Genomic DNA, 25,606 nt, shown 5'->3' on the forward strand with positions numbered 1-25,606 from the left:
TTCCAAACCCCAGCTGCTAAGTTTTTCATTGAACAGTACCTGGCTCCAGAGATGGCTCTTCAATTTCCTGCAACAAAAAAAAGCAAGTAAGATTCTGCCATAGACAACACCTAAACTTCATTAAAATCAAGACTCTAATGCCTAAGAAGGGAATGTGAAATCCAAGGGGAACTTTACACAAGACAGGTGGAGCATCTGCTTGTTTAAGGAAAGACCCCACACAGCTGGCATTCGCCAGCTCGTCCCCAGCCCCACATGCCAGCCTCCTTTTCAGGGGACCCAATTTTCTTCATAAGGTTTCCCCAGCCTCTGGGACCGTCTCACTAGTCACATACCCATCTGTCCCTCAGAAGAGAACTCTTTAATTTCAAGGACAACAGGGCTTTCATTTTCCTTCCATGTCTAACAGAGAGCCTGGCAACCACTTCATCCATTTAACCCAGATCTAGCTTTCAGAAAACTCAAGACTTAGTGACATCAGTTATATCATGTAGTGGTGCCACCCTGCCCTCCGGGCGGGGCACAGAAGCACCCTCCAGCATTCACCCCTCCTCTATCTCCTCCTTCCCTCAATTCCCCACCAGGTCATCTATCGTATCAGTAAAATCCCAACCCTCCCCAGGAAGCCTTGCTTGTTCAGGCTGCTCTGCTCTTTGTCTATGGTTCCTGTTTTCGGGAAGCCCTGCCCATCTGTACCCTGCTTAGCAGGGGCATGCTCTCAACCCTCTGTGAACTCCAACCTTAGGCTCCCCACACAACCTCCCACCTTTGTGCTTGGCTCAGGGGCACCTCCTCTAGAAAGGTTTCCCTTAGGGCTCACTACCTCAGAGTCTGGCTGCTGCCCACTGAGGGCCCATGTCCCCAGGACACTCTGCTTGGGAGCTCCAGACCACACTGAGCGCTGACAAGGTTCCAGGCACAATCGTGAACACCTTAGACACAAATGCTGGCCATCAGCCAGCCCTAGGAGGTTGGAACTATTTGCACTAACATTCCTTTCAAAGGTTAGGAGACAGTAGCCCAGAGGGACTGAGTAATTTGTCCAAGGACACAGAGCAGACTCTGAATGAGGCCTATGTGAACATGAATTTGTGCTCCCAACCCTCAGTCCAGGCCTCTTCCCAACCTTGGTGCCATGGGGACTTCACACTGGGAGACTGGGCCCTGTACACAGAGGATGGTCCTTATGCTCATTCACACCTATCCCTGGTGGCCAACACCGCATGTGACACATCATAGGAGCTTCACAAGCACTCAGCGGTGGCTGGAGTGGTCTGCACCTTCCCCTGAGAACTGCCCCGCCATTCTGTGACGCCTAGGAAACTGTCCATTTTCTTCCAGGTTTCATTTGGCAGAGGGATGATACCAGGAATTGAACTTTGGGGCACTCGACCACTGAGCCACATCCCCAGCCCTATTTTGTATTTTATTTAGAGACAGGTCTGAATTGCTTAGGGCCTCTCCGTTGCTGAAGCTGTCTTTGAACTTGCGATCTTCTTGCCTCAGCCTCCTGAGCCGCTGGGATTACAGGCGTGCACCACTGTGCCCAGCCTGGCTTCATTTATTTTTGATTTGCTTTCACCTGCCTCTGTAACCTACCCAGTATTGAGAATTAAGACTTTATCTATAGCTGAAGTGAATGACCACTCTCAGAATGATTCCCCTCTTAACATTGTTTAGAGATAAGCATTCATCTCTAGGAGACACTGTATATTTTCCATCTTTAACAAGGGAACCTTTGACCTAAAACACTAGAGAAAATGGCAAGATCCGGTTCCTCCTCTCCTTCCTGAGTCAGGAATGGTTGTGTCAGTTCGCAGCTGGAGCGACATCAGCTCTAAAGATGAGCTGGGCTGCACCCAATTTCCTTGAGGACTGCACCCTCCTTGAGGCTGGAGTTCTGGCTTTCCAACACCTCCCTCGCCCCTGCCTGGCAGAAGCACATGGAGATCTCATCTGAAAGGTGATTTCTAATTAAACACATAGGTGACATTAAGGAAAAGGAGGATCAGCAAAAGCTGACACTAACTTTTATTAAGATTAGACAGGCACCTAGGTAGGCTGGCAAAGACATTCAAGGAAACAAGACTCACATTTACAAAAGTCACACCCATTAATTCTCTTCTGATTTGTTCAACATTCAGTACTCACACAGATGCTGACACAGTAGTCAAAAGAAACGTGGGCAGTTTCTACAAGAAAATGCCTGAAGGACAGGCCCAGCTGTGGCAATAGAGTTCTGCTCACACCTCACACCCTCACCAGTGCCCTGCTTGTATTTCTCAGGGAGCTCCACCCTCTGCTATCTCACCTAATACTCATCTTTCTGCAGGGGATGCATCCTGATGGGCTCAGCCAGACTGCCCTTCCCTGAGCAATGAAATTACAGGCTGAGCATCTCTAATCCAAACTGCTCTAAATCTGAAACTCGGGGCAGCGAACACTGACACTTCAGGAGGAACACGCCACACCTGACTTGTGGCAGGTTGCAATTTAAATACAGACATGCTGCAAAGAGTATATAAGTGCCCTTCAGGCCATGTATATATGATGCAACAACAGCAACAAAGGAATTTTGTGTTTAGAATTAAGATTCCATTCCCAAGACAACTCATTGTGCATCTGTAAATATTCCAAAGCCTGAGGTCCAAAATACTTCTGGTCCCAAACATTTTAGACGAGGGACGTTCAACCTGTAACAAGAATGCCAAAAAATCTGCCATTCAATTATCTGCTGATAAGCTACTGCTTCAAGGAGACCAGTCAAACTTGGGAAATCCTTGGCACCAGGCACACTGTTATGTCGGGGATAACAGAAAGCAAAACCCCTGCTGAAGACCCTGACAAAGGGAACAAACCTTGTCATGACTGTTAGCTGGGACTGCCATGCAATGTCTCAGATGGTTTCCAGAAACTGTGTCCTAATCTTTGATTCTAAAGTGGAGACATGTAACAATTTACCTGTAATATAGTGAAGTCAGATGATGATGAATCTAAATTGTTTATGGTTTCTTTGTCATCTACCTGTGAAACAAATGAAGAACATAATTTATTACATCAATAAGGTGATGTAACAGTGTATCTGTTCAATGAAAAGCAACAGCCATGAAGATCATTTATTACAAAATGGTAAAAACTGTGAGGGGATTAAAAAAGCATAATAGCATTCTGGCTAGAAAGAAAAAATGCTGGACATAAACGTCCATCTCCAGACAGACCTGGAAACCCATTAAAACAGTATGAGCGTGGATTTTGAGATGCAAGCCTCTAAGAAAATATCCTGGGCTACACAGGAGATATCAAAACTGGGCAAAAAAGGGGATGGGGATGTGGCTCAAGCGGTAGCACGCTCGCTTGGCATGCGCGGGGCGCTGGGTTCAATCCTCAGCACCACATAAAAATAAAAGATAAAGATGTTGTGTCCACCAAGAACTAAAAAATAAATATTAAAAAATTCTCTCTCTCTAAAAAAAAACAAAACTGGGCAAAACACACACTAGCACGTTTTGAGTGTCTAGAATCCAAAAGTGGTCAAAGCCCCGGCCCAGAATAGAACAGCACCTCTGACTACTCCACCTCCAGGCAGTGGTTTTCCAAGCTGCACTGGGGACAGGAGCACAGGGCAGACAAGACCCAGATCTATGGCCCACCTGCAAGGGAATAACTGGAAGCACAGTTTCTATTCTAGATGAGGGCTCTGCCCAGCAAGGCAGGGGACTCCTCACACCCAGAAAGGGGGATCAGCTTGAAGGAAGATAATTTTGGCTATCTGCCAAAGCTCTGAACGTTGGTTCATTTTTAAGGTGGATATTTTTGAAATATGAGCATATGTTATCATCACCTTGGTTTGACTAGGAAAGACACTCTCCCATGATCAAAAACCTCAAATGGTCTACAAAAGCTATACATCAAAAACCACCCAGGGTCCATTTCTTCCTTCCCTTGGTGCACTGTTGCCCCAAATGCAAGACACACACACTGAGCGCAGTGCCTGTGCACCAGAGATCACCCCTTCCTCTGTTTGCAAGAAAGGCAGCATAGTGTTCTGTACCAATTCTCCCTTCCCTCCTGGAGGTTGTTTTAGTTCACTTCGATGGTTACACAACAGCAATTACCACATTACTGGTTGTAAAAACTTTCATAATCCTATGGTGCTTGCTATGTACTAGGCACTGGTCTAGATCAGGCAAACCTCTGTTAGGACCACGCAGCAAGTAGGGCTTTGTAGGGCTTTGCAGGGCTGATGAGCTCTGTTGTGACTACCGACCTTTCCTACTGTGTGCAGTTATGACAACAGCAATAACAGATATGACTGTGTTCTAAGCAAACTTTATAAAAACTCATGGATGGACAGGCTCATGATTTCTGTTCTACTGTTGTGGTAAACATTCATCCATTTAATCCTCCCAAAACTTATTATTTTTGCAGTTGAGACCTAGGGACTTTAAGTAATTTGTCCAAGGTCACACAGCAATAAGACATTCAAAGTAAATGCTCTTAACTCAAATTATATTGTTTCCATTAAATCAAAATTATTTAGCCATTACTGACAGAAATTTAGGATGTTTCCAACTGACTGTTACACAATGTGTTATTTTCTACTTAGTAGGGGAAGAAAAGAGCTTTAAGAATATACAGTCAATTAGAAATGGTATCTACTGCTCACCACTATGCAAATGTTTCTGCTATTCCTTTTTAGGAAGCTGATCACACACACACACACACACAAAAAAAAAAAAAAAACACAGAGAAAACCAATTTTATACCCTGTTATCAAACCCCCTATTCAACAACAATATGCTACCTCTCAAGATACGGATAACTGGTTCCAGGAGGACGTGCCCACTGACCGGCATGGAATAGGGTGCATGTGCCACAGTCAGCAGGCCACTGAAGGGATGAGGCCTCCCACAAACCACACATCCAAAGGCCCCAAGCCACCCCCCAATTAACAAAAAAGTGATGACACTAAGACAAGGTGGTGTCTGACTTAACTATATGGACACTGGGACTGGCCTGGTCCGGTTCTTACTCTAGTATGAGCTGTGGGCTATCTGGTGATATTCCTTACTTCCTTATGCCCCGATTCCCTCAACTGAGAAGCAGGGACAACAGTGTCTACACAGCACATTGTGGAAGGCTCACAGGACACAATGTCTACTGCCTGGCAGGTGGAGTTCAAGGAACACCACCAGTAACATCTTACCACAGTTGACTGTTTCTGACATGAAAAAAGCTAAGGCTTCAAACATAATGTCGAGGTTAGTATTAAAGATCAACTGTTGGACTTCCAATATTTCATTTCAGTACTTGGATGCTTTGAAAATACTAACACCACAGAGCAACTTCCTATAATAGGAAAGACCTGAATAGCCTTCCTCAATGCTTCATGCTGCACCACATGAGTGGACAGCACGTACTTAGGTACTTTATGAGATTCCACTTTCCAACAAAGTGTATTCAGAATTACCGGAACCATTATCCTACAGTACTGGTATTATAAGAACTTCATTCCAATTATAACGTTTATCATCTACCATGTACCTATGGATGGCATTCAGGGTACATTCCAGGGACACTGCCGAGTTACCTACAGCATGTTCTTGAAGCTGCTCCGGAAGCTCTTTCATTTCTCCCTCAACCAGCTCTCTGCTGTCAGAAAGGGACTCTGGGAGGTTGTCAGCATCTTCCTCCTCCACACAATCTGCAACACTTCCATTATCAATTTCTGCTTCATCTAACACACTGATATCCATCATGTCTATGTCCTGCAAGTTCTCCAAACTGGTTTCCACATCTTCCTGTGACAAAACAAAATAAAAACCATTACGTGACTGCCCCCCAGCTCATCTACTAAGTGTATCTGCTCCTAAGGCTGCACATACCTGTCCGTCCCCAGAATTCTCCTCGAGCCCGTTATCTTCCACACCCTCTTCTTCTGGTTTACGCCCTAATGAGAGAATCATTTACAAAAGATCAATGAGCTGCATTTTCCAGAAGCATGACTTTTATGTGTATAAGCCCCTGAACACCATTGAAGTAGCCATCTCCAACGCCTACGGCCCTTCCTGGTTTAGAAACACTGCAACATGCAGGCCTGGAAGGGCACTCTGAGAAAGGCGGGCCGCACGCCATCTTCAGGGTAAGAGCAGAGTCTCTGCTCTTAGTTGGCTGTGAGCAGGAGGTGTGGAAATAGGTTCTCACTAAGGCCAAGGCAGATTAGACCTGTCCTAAGTGGCTGTTTGTGGGAAGAGCATCTGGTAAAAATGTGCTGCTTTTTAGTCAAGCAACACACAGCATATTCCTCAGAGAAACAATGATACAGAGCAAAACACAAATAAACAAAATGATGAATATTAGCAACTCCAGCACCTACAGTTAGCTCTGATGTTATGACCTATTGACATACAGCTTCCCACAGCTGGGTAAAAAGTTAAAGGGCAAATCTTTTATGCTAGGCTAAAAAAGAATGCCTGTAACTTTTTTTTTTTTTTTTTTTGGTGGGGGGGAGTACTGGGGACCAGACCAAACCCAAGGGTACTCAACCACTGAGCCACATCCCAGCCTTTTTTATATTTCATTTAGAGATGGGGTCTCACTAAGTTGCTTAGAGCCTCGCTAAGTTGCTGAACTCACAATCCTCCTGCCTCAGCCTCCCCAGCTGCCACCGCACCTGGCTGTAAGGAAATTCTTACCTCAAAGAAACAAGATTTATTTAAAAAAAAAATTAATAGTTAATAACACCAGGATACATTTTGACCAAAATCACAAAAACACAGAATATAATTTGCTCTGATTCAGACCCCAGCACTTTACCCTTCTACCTGACCTTCCTAAAATTTATTTAAAAATTAGCTTCTGGGGCTGGGGATGTGGCTCAAGCGGTAGCGTGCTCGCCTGGCATGCGTGCGGCCCAGGTTCGATCCTCAGCACCACATACAAACAAAGATGTTGTGTCTGCTGAAAATTGAAAAATAAATATTAAAAAAAAAAAATTTATAAAAAAAAAAAAATTAGCTTCTTACGGATATACTTGGTGTTGACATTCACTATGGTATACTCGTGTATATATACAAAAGTTCAGTCGGCTTCATTCCACTGTTCTCCCTTATCCCACCCCTCCTTCCTCGCCCTGGATCTCCTTCATCTACTCTATTACCTTTTCTCTTTTTAGTTGTAGATGGACACAATACCTTTATTTATTTTTATGTGGTGCTAAGGATCTAACCCAGAGCCTCACATGTGCTAGGCAAGCGCTCCACCACTGAGCCACAACCCCAGGCCTCTTTCCTCTATTTGATGAAATCCCTTTCCCTTTTCCCCGCCTTTCTAAAATAGTTTATTTTTAAAAAACTTTGGTGCTGGGGAAGTAGCTCAGTGGTAAGGGGCCTGTCTGGCAAATGCAAAGCCCTGGGTTCCAGCCCCAGACCCATTATTAAAAAAAAAAAAAAAAAATTGTTACTTACAACATAAGTATATATTGCCTGATTTTTATTTTTTATTTTGATTCTACTCACATTTCAGGATTCTCTTATTTAGAAACACAGGGGTCATAGTACAAATACATACTGGAATTCAATAGATACTGACTGAAAACCCCATCTTAAGATCTCTTTTTTTTTTTTGGCAAAATGTGCTTTGAACTGTCTTATAGGTGAATACATTATTCCAAACTTGGTATCATTCCTGCTGAATTTCTCTTTCACAAGACAGTATTTTCATCAAACAGAATCAGCCCCTAGCTGATCCCTCTATTTTTGTAACTTTTCTGTATGAAAATGTCAAAACAACCACCCCCCAAAAAAAAACCAATCCAGCAAAGCACAGGATAAGAAATACTTAAAAAGCAAACAATCTAGCTTTACATGTCCAGCTATATAAAAGGGTGCAGCACACGCTCGCTCTTTCTGTTGATCAATACAGGGTCTTGAGCATTAACCATTGAGCCAGAACTTTAGCCCACAAAATGTTTCTGATTACAAAAACATTTTGCAATTATATGAATATTATCATAACTCACTTCAATAACAAAAGATTCTGTTTCCCTCTTCCCCTCTTACAGAGGATGAAACCCAGGTCCTTATACATGCTAGGCAAGTGCTCTACCACTAAGCCATATCCCTATTCCAATGTTATTAAAGATGCACTCATCTTTGTACATGAGTCATGTTTTCTTTTCCTTTCTTTCCTCTTTTTTGCATGTGTGGTACTGGGGATTAAACTCAAGAGCATTCTACCACTAAGCCACACTACCACTCCTTATTCTTTATATATATATTTTTTAAATCTTATTTTGAAATGAAGATTTCCCGAGGCTGGCCTCAAACTTATGATCCTCCTGCCTCAGCCTCTCAAGTAGCTGGAATGAAAGGCATGTGCCACCAATTTGTTTTCTGTGAACTGCCTATACAGTCTTAGCTCTTTGTTAACTGGGTTTTGTCTTTCTTACTGATTTGTAAGAATATTTAATGTTCTCTGGACAGCATACTTTTGTGTATTCCTTGTGGGGAGCAGTCTGAATGATTTGCATTCTCCTTCCTAAGCGGAGAGGCTCTGACTGTCGCTACATCTCATAGTTACCTGGACACTGCCCAGGTCCTAGAGGTTGAGGACCCGTCTTCAGCCCCATGGATTGAGCTATGCTCACCTGTTCCTTTGTGATGTTACCCCCTTGCCCTGTTTGGGATAGAATGTTCCACAGAAACGCCCTTTGTGTGTCCCCTTCTCTTGCTCTGTCCTTGGGTGTGGCCTTCCTAGATGTCAGTCAATCTGCTGACAGCAGACATCACGAAGCTAGACTCAGCCCCCTGAATCCTGACCCCAGCCTCATTTGAATGGCTTCTCAATAAAAGGGTTCAGAAAGCACTGGCAGCTCTTTCTGTGGACCCTTAAGGTCAGAGGAGCCGTCACAGGACCCAAAGAAAAAGGTCTCTGTCTCTTGTGTGGTTATTTTGTGCTGCCCAGTTCACCTGGAGTGACCCTGAGTGTTTTAGTTTCGAGGAACACAATTCCTCACTATATTTTGTCAGTCTCTCATATATCATTCGTTGTTTTTTCTGTTAACAGAGACTTAAAACTTTTTTTAATACCTTTATTTTATTTGTTTAGTTTTATGTGGTTCTAAGGATGGAACCCAGTGCCTCACACATGCTAGGTAAGTGCTCTGCCACTGAGCCACAACTCCAGCCCAAGATTCAAAACTTTTACATAACCAAATTTTCCCCAGTTTTAGTCTCACTTTGGGACTTCCATACTTAACTAGAATTCATATTTTGCATGAAAAGATATGAGAAAAGCAATTTTCCCCACTATCAGTCAGCTAATTGTTTCAGCATCATTTACTATAAAAACGCTTTTAAACTGCAAATCTTCAAACTTTCTGTCCACTGTTTACAAAATCCTATCATTAAAGTTAAAGCAAGCTCTCTTCACTGTTCCCCCCACCAGAGTTTTAGTTATTCTGGTGTATTTTCTTTTTACATTAATTTTAGGACAAATCTGTACCTTTTAAGGTTACTCTGGGGGAAAATGACAATTTTTTGATATGAAATCATCTAATCTATGAAATCTTTCTCAAGTTATTTAGGTCACATCTCTCGATTGCTTCTTTTTATTTATTTTTTTGGTTGCCCAAGATTGAACTTGGGGGCACTCAACTAGCCACACCCTAGCCCTATATTTTATTTTATTTAGAGACAGGGTCACACTGAATTGCTTAGCGCCTCATTTATGTGAAGCTGGCTTTGAACTTGCGATCCTCCTGTCTCAGCTTTCGGAGCCACTGGGATTACAGGTGTGTGCTTTTGCTAATTATTTTAAAATGCTGTGTGTATATGTATTCACATATATGGGGATTCTGGCTGCCTAGGCAAGTGCGCTACTACAGAGCTACACCCCAGCCCAATGGTAATATCTTCATTCTGAAGACTATGGTTATGCAACATTCTTTTTTTAAGGAAATACTGTAGTACGCAGGTTAAAGGGGCCACTTGTTATCACACACCTAAGAGGGGTGCTGTAAAGCAACCGTACTAAATGCACACATCCTCTTGAGGGAACCTGGGTGAATGATAACTGGGAATTCCTCTATTTTTGTAACTTTTCTGTGAGTATGAAAATGTCAAAACAAACCCAAACAAAAAACAATCCAGCAAAGCACAGGATTAGGAAACACTTAAAAAGCAAACAATCTAGCTTTACATGTCCAGCTATATTCTCAACCACCACGACATTATTAATTTGAACTTTGTGATAATGCTGCTGAAAGAAATTTACTGATAAATTAATATTCTGCTAAATATATTACGGGTATAAAACTATTTTGGAGAACTGCTGAGATTACTTGAAATATACTTCCCAGAATTTCAAACTTTTTTGAGTTAATTCATTAAACAGATTACTGTATATTCCATTCAAATCTTTATGAAAACTTTCAGACCTGCCCTGTCAAATGTCAAATGTAGAGTTCCAGAATAAACCCCACCCAGGGGATGCAGGGTTGAGAACAGTACTGCATGGTTCCATTTTACATGAAATAAAATAGGCAAAACTAATCTGGTGAAAATGATGTTCTGTTATTGCTGGGGTGGTGGGTGGAGTGGGAGACTGGGAAGGAGCTATCTTTCTGATGCCAGAAATGCTTCATCTTCATGTTTTGATTCCTACTTACCACCTCACACCACATGCAAAAACAAATTCTAAATGAATTAAATACCCCAAAGAAACCATAAACGTTACTCTATAAGGTAACCTTTTAAAAATATAACTTTAAAGCCAGGTAGAACCTTTTAAACCACAATGAAATCTGCCATATATGCACAGGTTGACAACATTGTCCACGTGAAAGATTAACTCTTTAATGACCAAAACACCACAAACAAGTTAAGTCAAATAGAAAAAATGACGTTTCCTAGAGTCCTCAGTACTCAAAAGACAAACATTCCAGTACAAAAATTGGCAAAGAACATGGAAAGGCAATTGAAAAAATACAAATAGCCAATCATCAGAAGTTGTCCGATCTGAGAAGAAATGCAAATTAAAATTTTATCTGCAGAGAGGAGGAGATGAATATAAAAAATACATTTATCCTAATAACAGGTAACTTTTTGTTTTTTTGGAAAGGACAGAACCCGGGGCGCTCAACTACTGAGCCACATCCTCAGCCCTTTTTTATATTTTATTTATAAACAGGGCCTTGCTAAGTTACTGAGGCTGGCCCTGAATTTGTGATCCTTTAGCCTTAGCCTCCCAAGCTGCTAGGATTACAGGCATGCACCACTGTGCCTGGCGTAAAAGGTAACTTTTAAAAATACAAACAAATAGAGGCTGGGGTTGTGGCTCAGTGGTACAGTGCTTGCTTAGCACATACAGGTTACATTCTCAGCACTACAGATCAATAAATGAATAAAATAAAGGTCCATCAACAATTTAAAAAAAAAAAGCACAAATATTCAGTGTTGGGTTGTAGTTTAAAGAAATAGATACTCGGGCTAGGGATGTGGCTCAAGCAGTAGCGCGGCCGCCTAGCATGCGCGGGGCATTGGGTTCAATCCTCAGCACCACATAAAAAATAAAATGTGGTGTCCACCGAAAATTAAAAAGTAAATATTAAAAAGTTCTCTCTCTTAAAAAAAAAAAGGGGGGGTACTCTTGGGGCTGGGATTGTGACTCAGTGGTAGAGCGCTCGCCTCGCACGGGTGGGACCTGGGTTTGATCCTCAGCACCACATAAAAATAAAGGCATTGTGTTGTGTCCATCTACACCTCAAAAATAAATTAAAAAAAAAAAGAGGGACTGGGGTTGTGGCTCGGTGGTAGAGTGCTCGACTAGCATGCATGAGGCACTGGGTTCGATCCTCAGAACCACATACATGTAAAATAAAGATATTGTGTCCACCCAAAACTAAGAAATAAAATACATATTAAGAAAAAAGAAAGAAAGAAAGAAACAGGCACTCTCATCTACTATTTGTAGGGACATTAATAGTACAGCCTGCTGGAAAACTATTTTTCCAATAGCTATTTCAAACTAAAACATCATACCCTTTAACCTCAAACTTCTTCTTTTACTTATCAAAAAATATCTTCCCTTTTCCAGGCACAGTGGTATGTGCCTGAAGTTCCAGCTATTTGGGAGGCTGAGTCCAGAGGATCACTTTAGCCCGGGGGTTCAAGACTAGTCTAGGCAACACAGCAGGACCTCAGCTCAACAAACAAAACAAAAAATTATCTTAACTTCAAAGAGGTATTTCTGGTTTGTGACAACAATGAAAACTGAAAACAAAGAAAGCCCTCAACAGACTAATAGTAAGGAGAGTTAATAAGGCAAATCATAATACATTGATGTGGAAAATTACTGTTAGGCCTGATCATCTTTCTTTTGTCCTTACCATATTGAATGAAAAAAGCAAATTATAGAGAATTTTGAATAAAAAGACTAAAAAAATGTTTTAAATACCTTTATTTTATTCATTTTTATGTGGTACTGAGGATTGAACTCAGTGCCTCGAAAGTGCTAGGCGAGCACTCTACAGCTGAGCCACAACCCCAGCCCCACGACTAAAATTTTTTAAAGAGAAATAATTCATACATGTATATGTCTATTCGTATGTCTACTTTTAAATGACAGAATACACACAGAATATCTGGACATCATGCCCCATCTTTTACCAGTGAGTGGCTACCTGACTGGGAAGAAGTTCTCATTTTTACTTAAATGCATATTTTGGTTTTTTGGGGGGAACGGGGGCTGGAGGGCACAGGAAACAGAACTCAGGAGCACTTACCACTGAGCCACATCCCCAGTCCTTTTTTGTATTTATTTAGCAATAAAGTCTCACTGAGTTGCTTAATGCCTCACTTTTGTGAGACTGGCTTTGAACTCGGGATCCTCCTCCCTCAACCTCCCAGCTGCTGGGATTAAAGGAGTGGGCCACTGCACCAGACATAAATACATGTATTTTATAAAACTTTAGCAAAACCATTTCTTTTTTTTAAATCTTTTTAGATGTTGATGGATCTTGATTTTACTCATTTATTTATATGTGGTGCTGAAAATCAAACCCAGTGTCTTACACATGCTAGGCAAGTGCTCTACCACTGAGCCTCAGCCCCCCCCCCCAATTTTTTTTTTTTACTAAATGGAAAAGAAATAAAAAAGGAGGCCCACAGGCATGTCGACCCTCTAGCAATCTTTTCCTCTACACAGACATTTATCTGGGCAAAGCCAAAAATGCAAAACGTACTCAAATGACTTCATTTCGAGTGAGGTCACTGGGGCTGCTCTCCCAGGACCTATCTCCCAAAATATGGTGGACACTGGGCCTGTCTCTGGGACACTTCAAACCCCATTCCTTGTGACTGGCAAGTACACAGCAGTATTTAGGTTTGAGGTCTGAACACCACGGCCTTCAATTATCAAGAGGCCCAAATGCATAGCTTTAGATGATTCTTTCAAAATACGAAGACAAACTACCAAGGGAAAAAAGAAGACTAGGCAAAAATCTTCCCATCCTAAAAAATCTAGTCAGGACACAAAGCAGGATAGCTAAACACTGAACAAGGTTCAAGGGAATTAGGCTAAGGGAGTGCAGAGGACCTGAGGTGAGCTGCTACCAATGAGATCAGAAGCTGTCTCTGGATGAACAAGGCCCTGAACACAGAGAGACGGGAAAGAGAGGCGGGTGAGACACGAAAACCAAGGTCCAGAGGGCCAAGAGTGAATAGAAGGGAGAGAGGAAGTGGGAGAGAACGGACCAGATGATGAAGGTTAATGTTATGTGAACCTGGCTTTCATCCTACAGGCAGTTTTTGAAAGAAATGTGACCGTTCTTTATTGGTCAAGTGGTATTCAAAGAAACATTACATTCTAGCAAGTTAGAGCAACAGGAGAACCAAGCAACCTAAATACTCTATTTGGCCAGGTACAATAGGGCACACCTATAATCCCAGCACCTCAGGAGGCTGAGGCAGGAAGATCTCAAGTTTGAGAGCAGCCTCAGCAATTTAACGAGGACCTAAGCAATCTAGCAACACCCTGTCTCGAAATTAAAACACAAAAAAGGTTGAGGATATGTTTCAATAGTAAAGCTCCCTGGGTTCAACATGAAGGTATCCACCACCCCACAAAAAGGGTTTGGTTAAACAAGGGCTACTCACAAATCCAAAAACAAGGTAAACCCTCTGCTAGAATTCCCAGGTACTGTGGGAAGCAGAACCTGAATGACAAGGCAAAGGTCCCCCAAAGGATTCTTGATTGTCACAGGTCCAAAATCACAACCAAATAAGCAAGAAACAGCACACGTGTATAAGTCCTTGGTACCTTTGCTGGATCTTTTTGGTGTTTTCTTGCTTCCTTCAGAGGTAATTTCAATTTCATCAGGATTACCACCTTCATCTTCAATTGCCTAAAGGGAAGTAAAGAAAAGCTGACCAAAAAATGTTGGTCACAATATGTACCTACCATTCCAGCCGCTCAGGAAACTAAGGAAGGAAGATCATTGGAGCCTAGGAGTTCAGGGCTGGGCAGGGCGACAAAGTGAGTGTCTCAAAACAAACAAACAAACCCACAGCACACACAGACTTTCACAGAACATTCAAGTGAAATGGGAATCCCATCCTGAGAACAGAGCTAACACAGATCTGAAAATGCTCTTCCCCAGTGCACACCTATCTACCACAGCTGGTCACTTGTTCTCTTGCTCTCCGTGGGAGCAGGGCGCTGGAGGTCTGAACTGTGGTTTGAGGCAGATTTACCTTACACTAAATCTAACACTGAGTCTGGTCTTTTCCTCAGGCTGCTGCAAGGACTCTTAAAAACAAACTCATCTCCAGCTCTTCTGGTTCATCTTGTTCCCGGCCAAAAAAAAAAAACTCAGAAAAGAAAAGGTACATTCTCATTTCCTTTGACTTGACCTAGCAAAGCGCTACTTGTCCTGCAGTGACCAGCCACCCCTTTCCTGGCCATGCCCGCCTTGGTCCTGTGGGTAAGCACGACCACTCATTGCCTGAGTTCCAGTCGGGTTAGGCATGGGACCAGGAACCACAGGGAGCCTGCTGCACCCCAAGGCCATCTCAAACACACTGCCCAGAGATCTCCCTCTCCATCACTAGGTGGCCCTGCTTCATAGAACCACGAATCATAAGAATTTCTTGGCAGGTCCCATCTTTCTCCCCAAGAATTTGCCATTCACTTGAAAGACCCCAGCTCAGCACAGTGGCTGGCACCGATGAGACACTCTGCAAACCGGCACCGGTCATGTCAGTGGTGACCTCCATAGAAGCTGGGCTTGCAGTCGGGTCTCCCTGACGACCCCTCTCTGTGCCGCTGCCGCTTTGTCTTGGCGAGCACCCGGGGCCTCGGCTCCTGGCACACACTCCGGGCTCCTGGCACCAACCGGGTTCTGCTCAAACCCACTTCAACTGCTGGGTTCTGTCTGTAGACGGTTCCAGAAGCCTCGGCGAGGCCCAGGAGCTCCCCGGCTGGGGGCTGGGGGCTGGGGGCTGGGGGCTGGGTCCCACCCTGGTCTGCACCGCAGCAGGTGCACGCCGCCTCCGGCACTCCGCCCCGACTGCCCCGGCCCCTTCCCTGCCCTCGGGGACAGCCACCGCTGAAACCCACTGGGCACGGCTCGCGGCGGAGACGGGGCCTGCCCCCGCAGGCGGGGTCCCAGGTCGCACCCCGGTGACGGCGGGGGAACCGAGCTCTAGGCAGGCTGCAGGGCTCGGCCAGTCCCTCGGGCGCGCGGTCAGTGCCCTTCCCGCAGAAACGACCGAGGCAAGGACACCGGGGGACGGCCGAGGCAGTAACGGGCGGTGCGCGCCGGGGTCGCGCCTCGAGGACCGCAGCAGCCTCGCGGGCCTGTCCACGCCGGGAAGGCCGACGCGGCCCCCTCCCGGCCCCCGGCCCGGCGTGAGGAAGCCGAGAGCCCCCGGGGGCGCGGCCGGTCTCTCCCGCCCCGGCGCCGCGACCCGCGCCGCCCCCGCCCGCGCCTCCCGCCGGAGCGCGGAGCCCCGCGCCGTGACCTTGGCGGCCGCCCGCCCGCCCGCCGGCCCCAGCGCCCGCGGCCCGCCCGCGCCTCACCTTTCTCAGCCGCTCCATCAAAACGCTCTTGTTGCCGCTCGAGTCCAGATTCCGTTTCCTCAGCTCCGCCCGCAGGTCGATCACCCGCAGGTCGCTGAGGCGCCGTGTCCCGGTCTCCGACGAGGCGGAGCTCAGAGCAGCCGCACCCGCCGCACCCGAATCCCCTAACCCAGACAGAGTCTCCGCCATTCCAGGGACCCTGGCTCCGACACCCACCTCACACAGAACCAGGCCGGTTTTATTTCGGCTTCTAGCACAAAATGGCGCCGCCTGCAAGGGAACCGCTCCAGCCGCCCCGGCGCGCCTCGCTTCTGCGCAGGCGTATCCGGCGCGAGGCCGACGCTCCGGGTCGCATCTGCACATGCGTTCAGAGAACTTCGGAGAGATCTGCACAGGCGCGTTGCGCCTGGCCGACCGGCCGCCGCGACGCATGCGTGCTGCAGGACTAACGCAGGCGCGTTGTGGCGGGGGGAAGTCAAGCAGCTAGACGCGCTCGCGCGGGTGCCGCGGAGACCGCTAGTGGAAGCGGCGCGCGTGCGCGGCCGCAAAGCGGGGCGGGAGGAAGCGAGTGCGTTTTCCTCTCTGGCGGCGCCATTTTGTGCTCAGAGCCGCTACAGCCGCCGGCGGTGTGGGCAGAGTCAGTGGCGGCGACCGCAAAGCGGGGATGGCGGAGGCCCTGGCGGGGTCGGGAGACATGGGCTCTGGCGCTGCTGCTCTCGGCCCGGGCCCCTCGGAGGCTGGGACGCGGCGACTCAGCGAGCTGCGGGTGATCGACCTGCGGGCGGAGCTCAAGAAGCGGAACCTGGACACCGGCGGCAACAAGAGCGTCCTGATGGAGCGGCTCAAGAAGGTGAGGCGGCCGGGCCCCGGGGGTGGCGCGGGCGGCTCGGGCACGGCCCCGGCACGGCCCCGCTCGGGCTGTCACCGCGGCCGGCTGTGTGACCTTGGCCCGCTTCCTTCCCTCTCTGTGCCTCGCCTCCCGGCCCCCTCCCGCCTGCGCCCCGGTGCGGCCCCGAACCTCTCGCGGGGCTGGGTCGGGGCTGGGCGCTGTGACCTTGGCGGCGCCCGCCTGTCCTGCTGCACCTCGGTCTCCTGCTCTGGAGAATGGGGGACTGAAGAGCTGGACGCACGGGGAGGCGCTGCCCGCCCCTGCCCCAAGGCCTTTGCACTAGTCCGTCCTCCACTCCAGCCCCCAGGTTGGCTGGAGCCTGGGGTCATCTCGGGTCTGTCTGAGATGTCACCTGCGTGGCCACCTCCACTGAGGTGCTGCTGCTCCAGGTCCCTGCCAGGGTCACGCGTCCTGTGTCCCTCCCTAGAGGCACATCCCCCAGTCGTAGGGGGAGGGTCCCAACTGGAACAAGCTCCTTGGGCGCAGAGGCCTGTGGGTCCTGGACCAGGAGGGGAAGGCCCTGTTGAGTGAGGCCACCCACCCAGCCCCTGGCCTGGCCGGCGCGTCTCTCTCATTGTTGTCCCGGGGTATAACTTAAAAGTGCAAGGTTGGGCTCTGAGATGAGTTCTGGAGCCCAGGGTCACAGCCTGCCTCCCCTTTGTCTTCTGGGCCTTGGGCCCAAGGAGAACCCACTTGTTCTGGGATCGTCCTGTGTTAGGCTTGCAACCCGCACAACAGAAGTGGAGTTGCTCTTTGCAGGAGGGGGTTCGCTGTTGTTTACTGGGGAGTTGCTACTTGCAAAGAACAGTGTGTGCTGCTGCCCAGCTCTTAATGACCTTGTAAAAAATCATCATCTCTTCCTAATAGGCGGTTAAGGAAGAAGGGCAAGATCCTGACGAAGTTGGCATCGAGTTGGAAACCACAAGCAGGAGGACGACCAAGAGATGTGTTAAAGGTAACCACTTGACCCTTGGCTGCTTGGAGCCCAGGAGTCGCTCTGGTACACTTCCTGCCCCGCAGGCTGGGAGGAGGACTTTGCTGGCCATCAGCGTCCCCTCTAAGAACCAGGCTTGCTCTTCACTACCTGCTAAGTAGGTGCGCCAGGTGCACAGTGCCAGGTAAAGTTAAAATACACATTAAACCCAGCGTCTTGGGAGGCCATGGCAGGAGGAGCACTAGTTCAAGGTTAAGCTCAGCCACTCAGAGGCCCCAGTCAACTGAGTGAGACCCTGTCTCAAACAATGAAAAGGGCTGTGTGTAGCTCGGTGGTAAAGCCCCCCACGACCCCCCTGCAGTCCCCAGTACAGGGCACACAGGGCTTGAAAAGAGCCCAGTGCAGCACGGCCTGGGCTGCCCTCCTGCTCTGAGCAACTCAGTGTGGCACTTGCTTGGCTCCCTTCCTTGTTCAAAAAATAACAAACCAAGGAAAATGAAACCAGCCCGAGACCAAATAGAGCCCGTCCTCCTGTCTAGGATCCAAAATAGATTGTTAGGGTATTTGTACCCAGCTTATATCTTACCAGTATGTTTTTTCCAACAATTGAGATAGAATTCACAAATCTTAATTCCTAGGGTGTCCAGTTCAGGGGCTTTTATTGTGTTCACGAGAACATGCACTGACCACCACTGTCTTCATTCCAGAACATTTCCTTCCCCCAAAAGGAGACCCCAGCCCATTAGCCATCACTCTCCTGTCCCTGTGTGTCCAGCCCCCACAACCAGGAGCCCCGTTGACTCTGGAGTCACCTGTTGCAGGTGTTCCATGTGAGTGGGCTCCAATGGCCTTTCCTGCCAGCCCCCTTCATTTAGCTGCTTTTTTTTTTTTTAAGGCCCAGCCATGTGACACATCAGGACTGCATTCTATTTTGTGGCTGCTACTGGTTATTTTCAAAAGCACTTAGTTTTAAATATTGAAACTCCAGAACTTTGGTTGTTCTAATTATTGTTCACATTAGATTTTACAGCGATGGGGACAATATGATCTGAGACTTCTGTGTGATGACGTGTATTTCTTTTCATGGCACTGAGGGTTGAACCCTCGGGTGTAGTCCCACTGAGCTACATCTCCAGCTCTTTTTACATCTTATTTTGAGAGACAGTCTTGCTAAGTTGCCTTGAACTTGTGATCATCTCGCCTCAGCCTTCTGAGTGGCTGGAATTATAGGTGTGTACAACCACACTTGATGTTTTCTAATTTATTTTTTAATAAAAATTTGGGGAAGGGGCTGGGGTTGTGGCTCAGTGGTAGAGCGCTTGCCTAGCACGTGTGAGGCACTGCATTTGATCCTTGGCACCACGTTAAAAAAAGAGAATAAATAAATTTATTGTGTCCATCTACAATTAAAAATGTTTTTTAAAATCATGGGGTGGGGTACCAGAGATTGATCCCAGGGGCGCTTAACCACTGAGACACATTCCCACCCTTTTTTTTATTTTGAGACAGGGCCTTACTAAGTTGCTGAGGCTGGCTTTGAACTGCCCTCCTCCTGCCTTAGCCTCCCAAGCCACTTAGGCATGGGCTATCATGCCCAGATTGTTTATTTGTGGTGCTGGGGACGGAACTTAGGGCCTGTGCATGCTAGACAAGTGCTCCCCCACTGAGCTACATCCCCAACTCCTAGAATTGTTTCTGGAAAGGTGCCATGTGAAAATTCTCACAGTTGGGCTTAGGCTGTGGCTCAGAGGTAAAGCACTCGCCTACCAGGCGTGAGGCACTGGGTTCTATCCTCAGCACCACGTAAAAATAAAGATGTTGTGTCCACCTATAACTAAAAAATCTCCCAGCTGTACATGCTTCATCCAGATGGTACTAAATTCAGGCAATGGAGGATGGTTGCTTAGAAAGTAAAAATATAGTTAGCATCATGTTTTTACATGATATATAGTATACGTTATGTTTTCTAACAATGTATTTTTTTGTGTGTGTTTTTCTTTAGTTTGTAGATGGACACAATGAGTTTATTTATCTATTTATCTTGATGTGGTCCTGAGGATCGAGCCCAGTACCTCACATGTACTAGGCGAGTGCTCTACCACTGAGCCCCAGCCCCAGCCCTCATTGTATTTCTTTAGCACTTTTTCAAAGAAGGACAACTTCTTCCTAATACATACTAACCCATATGTTTTAAAAGGTTAAAGTTTTAGTTAAGGTGTTAAAATTAACTTTGAAACATTGATGTATCTTTTTGTTCTTGTGTTAGCTTTTCTTTGCTGTGACCAAAATACTGGACACAAACAACTTAGAGGAGAAAAGGTTTATTTTGGTTTAAGGTTTTAGTCCACTGTCCGCTGGCTCCATTGCCTTGGGCCAGAGGTCAGGCAGAGCATCATGGCAGAGCAAACCTCAACTCATGAGTCCAGGAAGCAGAGAGAGGGAGGGAAGGGGCCAGGGACAGGACACGGTCTCCCAGGGCAATCTCCCAGTGACTTGCTTCCTCCAGCCATGCCTACCTGCCTGCAGTTCCCACCTCTCAAGGTTCCTATACATCACTCAGCCCGCAGACTTGTCGTCCACCCTGGAGGTTAGAGCAACATGGTGCAGTTGGTTCCCAAAAGCCTCATCTCTGGTCGTTACCTCATTGGGGACCAGGTCTTCAACACGTTTGAACCTTTCAGATCCTGACTTCAACACTGGATTGTCTTTGAGCTAGGGACACTGAATGGACTAGACTCTGAGACTCTCCGTAACATATAGGTGGCTTCTGATGAGATGTTATTTGTGATCTGAAAGTATGTTTCTGAATATTTGTGAAAATAATAGTTTAAAACTTTTTAATGTAGGTGTTTCATTTAAAACAGATTCAGGGCGTATTAATTCAAATGTCCTTGGCTTCTATCAGCATCTTTGTATCATTAAACCAACTCAACCTTAGTAGAAGTTTAGCTGTTAGTCATTCACACGCTTGTCTGAAAGACTGGTTTAAAGCAGGTCAACTCAAAACTACTTGGAATTAGCATTTTGTCAGCAAAGCTTGGACAGTGGTTACTTCCATGAGTGTAGAGAAAACTTTCATAGCCTTGGCTCTTGAGGGATTAGAGCGCTTCTGGTCCCTTCCCCTTCTTTCTAAATGGAAATTGCCAGGTCCAGAGAGAAGAAACCGGTGGCCCGGGTCCCCGGGCAGAGTTAGACTCAGTCAGCTACCTCCCTCTGGAGGGTCTGGGCATGAGGTTCCCTACGTGACGTGCTGGACCCTGATGGCTTGAAGGTTAAAAGAAGATCCTTGTGTTTCCACGAAAGGGTCTGATTGGGAGGAATTAGCCAATCGTTTCTGATCATTGTGCAGCCGAGTTGCACCGATTCCAGAACTTCACGTCCTTAGTGCGGATTAAACATGAGTCCTCTCCCGTCATTCATCTAAACAGGAAAAATTGCTGAAGACTTGACAGTGGATTTTGAAAGGTTAAGATGCAAAGTGAGGGCTGGGGTTGTGGCTCAGCAGCCGAGCACATGCCTAACACAGGCAAGGCCCTGGGTCCGATCCCCAACACCACATGAAAGTAAATAAGGACATTGCGTCCAACTACAGCTAAAAGGCAAATATTGGGGGGGGTTCCAAATTGGAATGGGCCAGAGCAAGCTTTAGTTTCCCGCCCATGTCCCCGCTTCTTGCCTTTCAGTTAGTGCAGATCAGCCACTGGGAGTTGGGGAGCTGCCCATCTGCGGCACTGGTCTCTTGCCCCCTCCTGTTTGGGAAGCTTCTGGTATGTGTGCCTCCTCTTTGCATCCTTTGTGGATGTTTAGGGGCTTAGAAATTAGGAGCGATTACCAAACATAATTAAAGCATGTATTTCAGAAGGAGAGACTGTGCTCACTTATGATGGGAGGCAGGACAGCTGAGCTTGGGTTCTGAGCTTTGGAGCTGAGCCAGATTCTCTCCCATGTCACTTGTGGATATTGAAGCCAGGGAGCCTGCTGCGAGTGTTAAGAAGCTCCCAGTGCCCAGCCATGAGAGCAGGGCATGGGCTGCTGCAAGTGTGTAGCGTGCAGATCCTGCAGGGTGGAACTTCAGTCAGAGGTAGGTTTCCTTGTTTATTTATTTTCAGAACTAGAGAAAGTACTTGTAGGTAACCTGGAACATGTAAGTATACTTATATACTTAGAGGAAGTATACTCACCTCCACTCTGTGGCACGAGGTCTCTAACATGTAACAGCGCTTCACCTTCCCAGGTGGTGGGGCTTTGTGTTTGGTACCCCTGTGTTTTACAGGTGCAGCCACATATACAGCCTGCATGTGTACAGACATTTTAATAAAAGTTGATGTCTTTGTTTTGAAGAAAGTACAGAGGACAGGGGGGTTTCCAAAAAAAAAAAAGGAACATAAAAAGTTGTGATCAGTAATCAGAAAACTGCAGCCTAAACCAGTGTAGGGGCTGGGGCTGGGGGCTGAGGATCTCTACAGACCAACAAACCACCATGCTGGACTGTTACTTTGCTTGTCCTCCCTACCCGCCACCTACAGGAGGTCACCTGTTTTGTCACTTTTCAGCTCAGCAGCAATTATTTTCTGTAAGGTAAAGATGCAGAGGCTGTCAAGTATTCTTTGAGAGTCTGTTTTTAAAGTCATGAGGCCCTGTCAGGCTTTTCTACCTCAGCACTGTTGACAGGTGAGATGACTCTGTGACAGGGCTGTGTCCTGAGCACGGCATGGTGTTGAACAGCATTGGCACTACCCACTAGGTGCTGGTAGCATCCCCCAGTTGTGACAACCAGAAATATCTCGGGCATGCCAGATCGCCCCAAACACTAGAACCTCTGGCTGTCATTTATGAGTGAAAATGCACCCTAACTTGCTTTCCCTGGGTACCTGGGCCACACCCACTTTTGAGACAGAGTGTACGAGTGCGTGTGCATTTTCATCAGGTGTGTTTGCGTGCTGCACATGGAGACCGTGCACAGTTTTCAGAACTGGAGCTGTGTGCAGCCCAGGGAGCTTGTCCTCCTGTCAAGTCTTGAAGTTTCCTCCCCTCCCGCCAGACCCCCCCCCCCCCCCCCCCCCGCAGTGCCTCAGTGACTGTGAAATTCTTCAGCCTTCCGAAGACCCAGGGTGCTCTTGACTTTAGGTCAACCTTTGCCTTTTTGCCTTACAGAAAATAATTGTTGCTGAGCTGAAAAAATGACAAAACAGGTGACCTGCTTGCAGTGGGTGGCGGGTAAAGGTCCAGCAAGTTGACAGTCCAGCATGGTGGTTTGTTGCTGTGTGGTTGGTTTGGCCCCTGTGTGCTCAGAATGGGACCCTGTAAGTTGGTTTCCTGTTCCTTTACGGGGTAGGGCTGCCCCACCCCTTACCCTGGTTTAGGATGCAGTTCTTTGATGACTAGAGGACATCATAGTTTCTTTTATGTTTTTTGTTTTTGTTTTCTTTTTGACCCTTGTCTTCTGCGGTTTCTTATTTTAGGGAAGGAAGGTGATTAGAGTGCTTTTGAAATGCTTTGAACCTTATAGTTACTTTGTGAAAAACGTCAATATCTAGAGAGGTTACTGACACCTTGGCTGTTCCCGTGAGAGCTGGTGGCTTGCTTAGAACATCAGTGGAGACAAAATTACAGTGATAGAAAAAGACACTTTTCGTTTCCTTTGTAACCCAGTCTAGCCAAAGACTGCAGTCTGTCCTGTGTGAGTTCCTGAGTCCAGCGCCTGCGCGCTGCTGATGGGCTGTTATTCTGTGTTCAGGACAAAAGGTGGAGGAGGAGGGCACAGAGGACAACGGCCTGGAAGAAGACTCCAGGGACGGGCAGGTACATGGCGATGAAGGGGAGGTGGCCGCAGCAGCCCTGCGCGCTCTGCTCAGCCTTGCTCATGCCCGTCCTCTCCTCTCAGGAGGACGTGGAAGCAGGTTTGGAGAGTTTGCAGGACATGGGCGTGGTGGACATGCGCCTTCTGGACGGCGCTGAGGCTGAGAGCAGTGGCGCTGCAGACTTTGGGGAGGACAGCGCCCCCGACGGCATTCTCGCCTCCTTCTGCCGCAGTAAAGAGTACGTGGCTGCGCGGCTGGGACAGCTTCCAGCTCAGCTCACGGAACACGCTGTAGGTAACTTGGAGACGCGGGTGCGTGCGAGCAGCCCGAGGCACCCAGCGGTCGGGCTGTTGGTGTGGGGGAGCCTGGGCTCATCCCTTGGGCTCCTGGCGGGGGCCCAGCCCTGGTAGCAGTTACCTCCATTTAAGCACCACGCGGGTCAGGAATTAAACAGTAGATGGCTTTGAAGTGTAGAGCATGGTGAGTATCGGAGAGTATTTGGCAGGCAGACCATTTCTCAGCGTGTTGTGGTGTTGTGAGCCATCAAACAGACGGCTGACACGGTTAGTGAGAGTCTTCTCCTTTTAAGAAGGTTATATGTGTGTGTTTAACATGGAGCGTGAATACAGAGGTAACAAATGGTCACTCACCCGCCATCCAGGCCCTCCTACTGTTTGGGAGGTGCTCAGAATGACAGACCAGACACTTATGGCTCACGCCACCCTAGCACTGAGTGTCATCTTAACCTGACTGTGACACGTGCCCAGCCATTGTAGTTGGTTATTTTATTTTAAGGCATTTTAGCTTTCACCTTTGGGGAAAAAGGCCCTTATAGGACTGAATCTTAAGTCTGACGTCGGAAGTTGTGAGCTCCAGACTCGCGATCCACTCGTCCGGCGAGTGACGTGGAGCAGCTGGCTTGCCCTCTTTTCTTCGCACCCTGCTGTGGTTCCATTTCTGCCATTTCCAGGGTGTGCTTGCTTTCTCACTTCCTGCTTCTTGAAGGCATCTAGGTCCTAGGTTCTGATTTAGAAAAAGGAGGGATCGCTATACATAAAAGCTTGAAGGCCCCCGTGTAGCTCAGTGGCAGACTGCTTGCCTAGCATGCACAAGGTCCTGGGTTCCATCTCTGGCACTGCTTAAAAAAAAAATCCTACAAAAAAGTGCATAGTAAAGTATTGCTATCAAGTGAAATTGGAGGAGTTTCCGATTTTAAATTTTGGCTCACGTTTTGATTTCTACTTTGGAAAAGTTGGGCTTGGGTAGTGGAAGTAAACCACCGGTGCTTAGAACCTGCCCTGGAAGTCGGTTTCCTGTTCTTCAGCCAGCAGACAGCGCGCCCACCACCTGTGAGCCACTGTGGGACACAGGTGTGGTGCAGTGCAGGGACAGGGGGAGGGGGAAACTGAGTGATCTCACAGTGGGTCTGCATGTGGCCACAGGCACTTGAAGGACAGGGACACAAGTGGCAAATTGCAGGCCTTAGCATTCACAGCTCTGGTGCCCATAAAGTAACGCTCTATCTCCTTTTTCAGGTGGATGGGGAAGGCTTCGAGAGCACTTTGGAAGCTTCATCATTGGACTTCAAAGTGATTCCGGTAAGATATCATCTGAGTCTGCGATTTTGGAAACGAACAACAGTTTTCCTCAGTGAGAGAAAGTGCGTGTGGGAGAAGGGCGTGGACTAAGTGTTGACGCTGAGCCGGGGCTGGGGGTACTTGGTAGAATGGATGCAGTCTCAGTCTCAGAGTTTGGAATGAGGGGCTCTTACAGAACCCACAGGGATGTGACCAGGAGCAAGTGCTGCGAGGAAGCAGTTGGTCGGCATGAACATGCCTCCAAGTTTCTCAGGAGTCCTGTCTGAATCCAGGCCTGGAGTTAGCACAGGGAACAGGAAATGGG

At 47.2% G+C, this 25,606-nt stretch overlaps 2 protein-coding genes across 4 annotated transcripts in view; one reads left to right on the plus strand and one right to left on the minus strand.

Moving 5' to 3' along the window:
* The window catches only part of Safb (scaffold attachment factor B), a 31,275-nt gene extending 14,875 nt beyond the window's left edge, over window positions 1-16,400 (minus strand). For both annotated transcript variants that reach the window (XM_071603634.1, XM_071603629.1), the window contains exons 1-6: window positions 16,081-16,400; window positions 14,320-14,404; window positions 5,886-5,950; window positions 5,591-5,801; window positions 2,962-3,020; window positions 40-67 (exon numbers count right to left, since the gene is read on the minus strand). In XM_071603634.1, the coding sequence (XP_071459735.1) occupies window positions 40-67; window positions 2,962-3,020; window positions 5,591-5,801; window positions 5,886-5,950; window positions 14,320-14,404; window positions 16,081-16,269 (637 nt within the window). In that variant the 5' untranslated portion in view covers window positions 16,270-16,400. The remainder of the gene's footprint in view (window positions 1-39; window positions 68-2,961; window positions 3,021-5,590; window positions 5,802-5,885; window positions 5,951-14,319; window positions 14,405-16,080) is intronic.
* Window positions 16,401-16,665: 265 nt separating this feature from the next.
* Window positions 16,666-25,606, plus strand: part of Safb2 (scaffold attachment factor B2) — a 31,898-nt gene continuing 22,957 nt past the window's right edge. Inside the window, exons 1-5 of one of the 2 annotated variants that reach the window (XM_027952727.2) lie at window positions 16,666-16,930; window positions 17,837-17,924; window positions 23,641-23,705; window positions 23,788-23,994; window positions 25,240-25,302. In XM_027952727.2, coding sequence (XP_027808528.2) covers window positions 16,745-16,930; window positions 17,837-17,924; window positions 23,641-23,705; window positions 23,788-23,994; window positions 25,240-25,302 — 609 coding nt within the window. In that variant the 5' untranslated portion in view covers window positions 16,666-16,744. The remainder of the gene's footprint in view (window positions 16,931-17,836; window positions 17,925-23,640; window positions 23,706-23,787; window positions 23,995-25,239; window positions 25,303-25,606) is intronic. The other variant, XM_027952728.2, reaches the window with a different exon arrangement.

The sequence above is a fragment of the Marmota flaviventris genome, chromosome 1, assembly GCF_047511675.1.
Source record: "Marmota flaviventris isolate mMarFla1 chromosome 1, mMarFla1.hap1, whole genome shotgun sequence".
Taxonomy (NCBI): domain Eukaryota; kingdom Metazoa; phylum Chordata; class Mammalia; order Rodentia; family Sciuridae; genus Marmota; species Marmota flaviventris.